We start from the raw sequence: 9,844 nt of genomic DNA on the forward strand, positions 1-9,844 counted from the left end.
GTGTGTGTGTGTGTGTGTGTGTGTGTGTGTGTGTGTGTGTGTAGGTCCTGCAAAAGCCCACTGCAGATCAGAAGCAACATCTGGCAGCTCGCTCCAAACGTGTGGCAGGAGCTGTCACAGAACTCATCCAGACCGCTGAGGCCATGAAAGGTAAGGGCTCATAAACACTGCACATACTTCTCACGCTGACTCCACAGTGTTAAATGTGTTAAACTCAAATAATCTATCAATAACTTTTATTTATTTTTACTAATGAAGTTTTCAATCAAATCTGGCATTGTTTACTATCCCCATGTAGGAGACTGCTGAATCTATAAGAGAATTTCCCAAATAACAGCAAAACATTCCTTTAAACAATATAATGTAAAGTAATATCCCTGTCCTCTTTCTCTCGCTACAGATGGAGGTAAGTTAGCATTGGTTCCTGTACTGTGACTTATTTCACCAGTTGTGAGCTGTTTGACACCTTCTTTCCTCAGCGCTAACATTGACTCATTTTGAAATCCAGCTGCTCTCAGTCAGCTCCATCCGTCGTGCTTCATTTCACGTGCAATCTCATTTAAAATATAAATTACTCCATCTTCATTGCATTGGCAGTTTGTGACCTACATCAGCTATGCATGAGATGCAGTGATGTGACACTTTTTTCTTCTTCTGTGTGATCAGTGTTATTGTTGTGGGGCATGATCTTTTAACACACTGCTTTTGTAATTTTTATATATATATATTTTTTTTAAATACATTTTCCTTCTACTGTTTTAAATCCTATGTTCAAATAGAAATCAATATCTTACTTCCGTGTGTGCGTGCGTGCGTGCCTCAGGTTCAGAGTGGGTTGACCCCGAGGATCCAACAGTGATTGCAGAGACGGAGCTGCTCGGAGCAGCAGCATCCATTGAAGCGGCAGCAAAGAAGCTGGAGCAGCTCAAACCCCGAGCCAAGCCCAAGGTGGGTGACCACTTGACTCATAACACAATGGAACTTTGTCAATGTATGGAGAGGTGAAGGTAATACGGCCAAAACTGTGTTAGAGGCTTATCTAACTACAAAAGAAAGCTATATCACAGCAAGTTAAATAAGTGTTCATTACAATGGTTAATAAATGCATTTGATTGTATGTACTGTGTGTGTGTGTGTGTGTGTGTGTGTGTGTGTGTGTGTGTGTGTGTGTGTGTGTGTGTGTGTGTGTATGTATATATATGTACTGCATATATTTGTGTGTGTGTATGTATATATATGTACTGCATATATTTGTGTGTGTGTGTGTGTGTATATGTGTACTGTATGTATAGTGTATATACCTTATGATATTGATTTTGCAAGATGGCCTCCTTTTAAAGTTTTATTACATATTTAATAGGTGCGATATTATTTATGCATTGGGCTAATTCTAACCTCTTTCCATACTGTTTAGTAGTTTCCAGTGGTGTAAGAAATATTCAGATCCTTTGCTTAAAGCGATAGTGTGTAGTTTCTGCCGCCCCCGAGAGGAATTCTAAGTAAGCACAAAAAATTGCCGGCGTGTCCACGTGATACAAGCCTTCTGTGACCCTTTTTTAAGCATTTTTTAACACTTTATCAATGTTCTCTGCCTGTCTGTAAACATGTCTCTTTTTTTGGTGGTTTATATTCAAGTTTTAGTGTTAATGTTGGGAGTTGTTGTGATTTCACAGTAACAAAATGACCCATTTTGTTCTTTTAATATTCACAGACAGGGTACTGTGTGTCTTGTGCCATCTCCTCCCTGTATATTCCCATTACGTTTTCTTCTACCTGAATTTTTTAATTTGAACTCCCAATAACACTCAGACACTCACCCTTCACTCATTATTAGCCATCCAATTGTTGTCTTTCTCTCTCTGTAGCTGATGCTTCCCTCCATTGAGTTTTTGAAAACTCACTGAAACCACATATTTTCTTTAGCCATATATCCTTCTGCCATGTTTCCCTCTCTTCTGCCATTCATCCATCCATCCGTGCTGGTTCTAGCTAAACCTGTCCCCGTATGTGTTCTCTGGCTCCCAGTTGACCCCTCCCCTCCTTCCCTTCCTGCCCCCACCACCGGAGGCCTTCTATGCAGGGCTCTGTCTGATATGTTTGATATATTAGGTTGTTATTCAGTCCCAACTATATATCAAACATATTCCTACAGTGTCCCGCTCTGTCTACAGACTGTGTGTGTGGGTGTGGGTGTGGGTGTGGGTGTGGGTGTGTGTGTGTGTGTGTGTGTGTGTGTGTGTGTGTGTGTGGGTGGGTGGGTGTGAGAAAAGGCAGACATAATTGTGATTGGAAGTGTAATACTGACAGGGCCTTGTTGTTGTGCAGTATTGATGGGTAAATCATTAATCATACATAACTTAAACTACATAACAAAAAAAAAAAAAAAAGGTTTATAGCACATATTTCTAGTGGCACTAGCTTGAGTTAACCAGAGTCACATTTAGGAGCAATGATTTGATGTGACATTACCACTTTGAAATTGAGTGGTACTAAAAGTAACAAACTAACAATTGCATGAAGGATCCTGTCTGACTGATTGTTTTCCTCACCCCTCAGCAAGCTGATGAGACACTGAACTTCGAAGAGCAGATCCTAGAGGCTGCCAAGTCCATCGCTGCAGCCACCAGCGCTTTGGTCAAATCAGCGTCTGCTGCCCAGAGAGAGCTGGTGGCTCAGGGCAAAGTGGGCCTCATCCCTGCCAACGCCGTGGACGATGGACAGTGGTCCCAAGGGCTCATCTCAGCTGTGAGTGTCTAGTCAAGGGCCATTTCACACTTAGTAATCTGAGACACAATTTTGCCAACATTTTCTTTCTCTCCCTTTCTCTTCCAGGCACGTATGGTGGCGGCAGCGACCAGCAACCTGTGTGAGGCAGCCAACGCCTCGGTGCAAGGCCATGCAAGCGAGGAGAAGCTCATCTCTTCAGCCAAACAGGTGGCAGCCTCCACCGCCCAGCTGCTGGTAGCCTGTAAGGTGAAGGCTGACCAGGATTCCGAGGCAATGAGGAGACTACAGGTACCTGACAGACAATTAATTCTCATACTATGGAGCAGGTTTAGTGCTCTTGATTGCTGTCTATTCTTCTTTATGCTACTATTAGCTGTTTGCAACTGATCTCTTTTTTTAAATAGATTGCCGGGAATGCAGTGAAGAAGGCGTCAGACAATTTGGTGCGGGCCGCTCAGAAGGCAGCGTTTGACAAAGCAGATGAAGACAACGTAGTGGTCAAGACCAAGTTTGTGGGTGGAATAGCACAGGTAAGAAGGTCAAGTAGCATCAAATGACATAACAAACTCTTGTTACTTAAACAGGAAATCTTTCCCACTCTTTTTTGTTACTGCTGGTGTTTTAACAGTATTATCTTTACCATCTACTACAGCTCGTACATTCAGCCCCTGTTGATTATTTTTTTTAATACCACAGCTGAGGAACATATTTTCTATCTGTCTAGATCATTGCAGCCCAGGAGGAGATGCTGAGAAAGGAGAGAGAGCTGGAAGAAGCCAGGAAGAAACTGGCTCAGATCAGGCAGCAGCAGTACAAGTTCCTGCCCAGCGAACTACGAGAGGACAACAACTAAATAGGACATCTGTGTTTGTGTCCCTTTTTTACTGGCACACTTGGACAGGTATGTGGCCAGCAGCAACTTCAGATGTGTTGCGACTGATCTAACAAAACAGGAATGCCCAAGTCTGCAGTGAATCCAATTCACACGGAAATATTTTAAAGTCATCTATTTGCAAGTTTGAAATACTACTGTATGGAACGGACTACTTTCCCCAAAAAACTATCATAAAGATTGTGGTGATTCAACTGAAGAACTGCTTTTTTGTCCTCGTATATGGAATAATTTCTTCGACCGATCCAATCTTAACCAGAATGTGACATGCTCGGGACAAACTGCACAGCTATCATGCTCTCATGTTTGCCCATTAGCTTCAGTCTCTCTTTTTTGTTCTTTTTTTTTACAAATTGCAGCTCTTGTTCATAAACTAAGATGAAGAATTGATTGTATTGCCGTTTATGTGATATAGCCATTTAACTGCAGCGTCACCCGGACAGCAAAAATATTTTATCTCGGTACTCTGATATTGTATGAATGTTGGCCTTCATGCTCTAATTAGGCACCTTAATATCTGTTTAAATCATGTGGTGTGTCTTTACTTGAATTCAGTTGTCATTAACCCAAAGGAAGGTAACATGCAACGTTGCTTTCTTTCTAGTCATTTCTTTCATGTGGATGTTGATTGTCGCCACACGCAAAATGTCTTTTTAAGACGTAACAAACTCTACATGTTTGTCTAAGCTCTTGAATATAGGCGTCATGGTGTGCAGCCGCTCAGACTCAAGAAGAATGTTTTACATTACGTTACCATGTGAATGCTTTTCTACACAAGACAACATATTTCCATAGAAGGAATATACACTACTCCCAAGTATTTTTTAGCAGAGAGGGGTCAGAATTGGTCCCACTTATTTACCACCACTAGTAGAGCGTGTGGTCAGATATGTTCTCCAACCCTTTAATCTTTTGTAATCCTTCTTTACACCTACAGTATAAACAGAATTTGATCATTATGCAATAACATAAATGGTGCGTTAGGGGGCAGTATTGGTTTCCCTTACACCATGCAAACATAGTAATAATAATGGAGTTCATATTTTATAATGGAGTGCTTATTTTACTTTCAAGTATAGAATATGTGGTTAGAGTAACCAGGCGGCTTGATTAGCTAAAACAGCATGCACATTTAGAATAACTGTAAATACCTCAGACATCTCAATTGAATGCCGCACAGTACCGCTTCTGTGCTTTGTCTAATGGTTACCACCCCCTGCAGATTTACTTTGGCCCTTTCCTTGGCGATTTTCTCTCCAGCTGTAAGTGATTTTAATCATTTTTCCAGCAATAATCAAAAAGAAAATACTTATTAGAGTCAATTCACCTCCAATTCTGTAAATTCAGAAAGCAGCAAAATTTTAATCTGAAGGAAAATGGAGTGACTGCAGCACTAATCACTGCAGTTAATCTCTTCTTTTTTTTTTGTCCACCAGTCCCTGAGTTTAAGAGCGCTCTGTCTGACTGTACCAAATATACTACTTGCTGCAGTAGTAGAACCTTTTGTTTACCGAGTTTGATTGTAGTGTTTGGTTCCCATATCTGACTTTAGGGGCCGTGTTTCAATATAAAACTACAGTATATTGTCAGATTAGGTCCTGCTGTGATAATGCATGGCTTTGTGCTTCAGATGCATCTTTTGTTTATACAGCAACAAAGTTAAACTTTTAAGGATGTTTCTGACCTCCACGTACAACACGGTATACCATAGCAAATGTCTCATGACACACGGTCACATTTCAATATTTTTTTTGTTTTTACAGTTGGATCTGAATTCAGAGGGTTTTTTCTGGCATTGTATTATGTGTGAGTGTGGGAGGGAAGGACTCATTAGTCAAGTCTGTAGTATTATTATTATTAGTGCCTTAGTCCGTAGCCCATACAGTGTCTTGTCTGCTTGAGTGACAGCTTCACCTCATTGGTCAGTAGAAGGTACTAGACAGGCAATTGTTTGGGAATGTGGGTTCAGGTCCGTGGGGTTTTCTAACATTTGTTGTCCCACTTCTTAACAAACTGTTCCTCAAAGCGCTGAATCAACTGTATCCCCTCTCTCTCTCTTTTACTCTCTCTGCCACATTTAAGGCCTTTTGGGTATGACAGAGAAACTGTTTGCCATTCAGAAAAATGTGTTGCTGTTTAAAATGTACCATCAACATACACACAGACACACACATATACATACACACACACACACAAACACACACATACAAATATATATATATAAAAACACATTTTTGTACTGTATTTCATGGGCATGTACCACAGTGCTTCTAAACTATGACAGCTTTTGGTCTGCCAACTGCTTAATTGTATGTTATGAAGTTACTGAAATTTTATCAATTGGCTTTTTCTTGTGCTTTAAGCCTCTAAGTGTGATAAGACAATTTCGATATATCTGTCACCATCAAGATGTAGTTACGCATTTCAATGATGTGAAGTAATTGAAATGTTCTGTACGTTTTTCTCCCTTAACAGACTTCACATGATGTAGTTACTACAATAAAAATGTGATAACATACAATATAAAAGATATTTATCCGGCCTCAATAAAATTATTTTTTTGTATTCTCTGAAAATAAAGCATTTCAATGTAACTTTGCATGTCAAGTTTCCTTTTTTGGTTATTTATTTTGTGCAGCAAGACAGTAATGTGTGCGCATTTTACACTGAGTATTATTACATGTCGGCTGACCTTATATCACTTTTCTGGTTTATGAACACACATTTGTTTTCAAATTTAAGACCTGCATTATAGGTTTCTACCAAGTGTAATAGGTGTTTGCCAATTATCTTCTGGTACCCTCTTCTTCGGAAACTTCCAGTTTGAGGTCATCTTCCCTTTTGATCTCATGAACATACATTTTAACTGGGACATATTTTTTGTCAGCTCAATAACTAAACCAATATTGCATCCAACCTGTAAATTTGAAATTATTTCATTTTTCAAATAAAAGCATTTGCCTCAATAATATAGTCTAGAATAAGAAAACAATTTAATTATAAACATAAACTGAACCAAAAGTATGACCAAACATTCAATACCAAAGTTTGGCGCTTAACAGTTTTTAGTCCTTTTATGCCACATCACACTTTGGTTTGTATTTAAAATTTAATGAGATTCAATACCGAGACCTAGAAGATCTCAGTTCTCCATCAGAATTCTTTATTCTTTATGTTGGGAAAGTGAAATGTTAACAGCTTGCTGATTAAATAAAATATGAAACTTCTGACTTTCCATGTGCGTGGGTTACATCACTCTCAGCAACAGTACTGACAGGATGCAGAACCAGAACAAGTTCTCTAGTCTCACTAGGATAACAGTCGTGAGTGCTGGCAAGAGAACAAGGTCTCTTTAAGTGTCAGTTTAGTGTTGGGGCAGGTGTTATTTCTTAGTCAGCACTAAACCTGAAGCTATTATGAGTCCATGCTAAGAAGTGAGCCATGCTAAATTTGTCTGACACTAAAATGTCAATTACTGTGGCACAGCTGCTCCTAACACTGGTTTTATATCTATTTATTTTTCTACAACTTTCTCTCAAGGTTAGTTTGGTTACTGCTTACGCTTTTTCTTATAACAAAAATCAAAATCTCAGACACTTCTCAGAAATTTCGGACTTTTCGTTTCCAGTTACTACTGGATCGGATTTTTAACAAGAGGCCCTGTTACACTGACCGGGCTGAGGAGGAGAGAGCAAAACCCCTGCTAAAAGAACAGGAACAAGCAGCTGATAGAAGACAGCTCATCCATTATTTTTGTGCCCTAAATCTAATTCGAATAAAAGTCTGAAAGCGGGTACGGTTACTGATGACTGCTGCTTGACATTGCAGGGTTCTAGGCTTCATTCACTAAAGACCGTTGAATTGAATTGCTTGCCCTGACTTGAAGACGCCACAGGCAAAACCAGTACCTTCTTTCCACTGTGACCCGCAGTCGCTGCTTTATTTTTCACATTTTCATTTCAACAAAATGGCTGTCACATCAAGTTGTTGACTGTGTTACTCCACTGAAGGAAAATGACACACCTATGACACACTCATCACACTGGTATTTTCACATGACCTCATATATGAGCATTGCACATCTTAACCGTTATGATGAGCTTGATGAATTTGAATCACAGCAAGAGATAAAGTTTGACTCGGAAGGATAGGATGGAACACCAACATTGTTCCTTCCTCCTCGATATTTTAAATTATTGAGGAGGAAGTGAGAAATTCCAGTCTAGACAATGAAATCATCACAGTACTCCCATTTTTGTCCGGGACACATCTACCATTCAAACAGCTCTGGCCTTCATTTGTTGTCTGACACTGCAGCGTCAAGGATTGACTCAACTGTGCTGTCACTAATTGGTCTGAAAACTGTTAAATTCCTTGAAATATGAAAGATAAAATAGAGAAATGTAGTCACTCACTCAAAGAAGGGATCACAATATGCCCATTCACACCACAGAAACAAAGACTGTTTTTAGAGTTATGAGTTCTTCACAACAATAAATCAGTAATGCATGCCCAACTATCAACAGACAAGGGTCACCTAATGAAAATCTCAAAGGTCTACATCCTTTATATGTGGCATTTTAAAAGGCTGTGACATCCTTGTTACAGGATCACATACTTTCTTGCATGATAGGAATTCTGCGAATGCTGATGGTTGTTTCAATGAAGGCACCCCTCAACATACCTTTGACTCATAGTGAAACTTTTTCCCGGTGAGCAGACCAATTAAAAGCCAGATGTTTTTCATGTAGAAATATACAACAAGTAATGGCCAGGATATGCAACAACAAGAAGAAACGTGGTGTAAGACTGGTTTAGCTAATTTAGCCATTTACTCAAGTCTGGAAAAAGGGAGTAGTTTTAAACAGACTTTAGATTGTAGACAGACAAATTCCCTGGCATTAGTGTGAATAAAACAATGTGATAAAATGCTCCAAAGAAGCTGTGAAGATGAACATTTGTTTTTTGTTGAAGGCAAAACTGCATGTTGTCCATGTATAATAATGGCCCTTGGAGGAGAATATAACAGTCCCATTTTCGGCATACTGTACTGTACTACAGCGATCTATGTAGACTCTCTGCCCTATAGAGAATAGGACCAAGTTTGTTCAAATTATTTACGGGCACCTCCCCTATGTCAAAATCCTAAACCTTAATCTGAGTAAATCATTAATTGTTGGACAGGTACAATGTGGTGACGTTCATCTATCCGGGGGGCTAGGGTGACATGGATTGTGCCATGAGCCTCTCTGATCTTGGAATATGACTGACATGCCGGCTACTTAACAGTCCACAAAACACGTGACGGGAGTACAGCACAGTGACAGCTGACTGCCTTAAAAAAACTACACAGGAAGGACTTCAGGCTAGACTCCAGTTTTATGTAAAAAATAGACTTTACAGAAAATAATCTTAAAAGTTAAAATGTGGCAACAAGCACTTAAGAGCAATTTGGTTGAATCTTCCACAAGATCTTGATCAGCTTTTCTAACCATGTAGCATTTATTAGTGGGTCAAGATTTGTCCAGTTCTATGTCTGATTGCTTAAAACTTAAGAAAAGAATCAGTAACAACATCCTGGATACCTTTTTTTTGTCTGTCTCGCACACCCATTTTGAATGTTATCCCTCCATTGTATGGGCATTGTGAGCCTTTCACAAAGAAACCATGATGGTAAATGATCGAATTGGAAAAAAGAAAGCTAATGCCCCTTTTGTAAAAGACAGGCTTAGTAAGGAAACAAGTGCTTTCCAAGCAGTAAGATCCCAAAGATATGCACTCAACAAAACACAAGCAGAAAAGTGGAGACAAGGAAATAAAGAAAGGATGCTAGAGTGTAAAAGCTGCTTAGAGAATGACAAAATACCTTCAGCGTGGGTTGTTGTTTCTCATGAACAAGACGACAGTGCTGTTCATCAAGTATTACATAACACTAGTGCATGTGTCTACAGCACCTACACATCTTAATTTCAACAATTAACTGATATTATTTTTTGTATTTGAGCTTGATTTTCTTCTCATTTCACAATTTACCCAATATGTACAAAAATAAATACTGTAGACTGTAAACTATTATCACTCAACAATCCACAAGTCCTGACCACAGGTTGTGTGTGACAGCTGCAGGTGTGCCTGGGGCCCTGTGAACTATCACAGAGGCACACGCAGGGAGCTGTTGAAATACCAAAGCTTTTGTATCTTCCAATGTGCATGCCACTGTATCCA

General features: G+C 39.5%; 1 protein-coding gene across 3 annotated transcripts in view; it reads left to right on the forward strand.

Annotated features, from left to right (window-relative positions):
* tln2a (talin 2a) overlaps positions 1-3,818 on the forward strand; it is an 86,093-nt gene extending 82,275 nt beyond the window's left edge. For 2 of the 3 annotated variants that reach the window (XM_034869737.1, XM_034869745.1), the window contains 7 exons: positions 45-150; positions 401-406; positions 824-948; positions 2,557-2,745; positions 2,833-3,015; positions 3,132-3,257; positions 3,452-3,818. In XM_034869737.1, the coding sequence (XP_034725628.1) occupies positions 45-150; positions 401-406; positions 824-948; positions 2,557-2,745; positions 2,833-3,015; positions 3,132-3,257; positions 3,452-3,580 (864 nt within the window). In that variant the 3' untranslated portion in view covers positions 3,581-3,818. The remainder of the gene's footprint in view (positions 1-44; positions 151-400; positions 407-823; positions 949-2,556; positions 2,746-2,832; positions 3,016-3,131; positions 3,258-3,451) is intronic. The other variant, XM_034869753.1, reaches the window with a different exon arrangement.
* Positions 3,819-9,844: the final 6,026 nt, after the last annotated feature.

Source organism: Etheostoma cragini, chromosome 1 (assembly GCF_013103735.1).
Source record: "Etheostoma cragini isolate CJK2018 chromosome 1, CSU_Ecrag_1.0, whole genome shotgun sequence".
NCBI lineage: Eukaryota > Metazoa > Chordata > Actinopteri > Perciformes > Percidae > Etheostoma > Etheostoma cragini.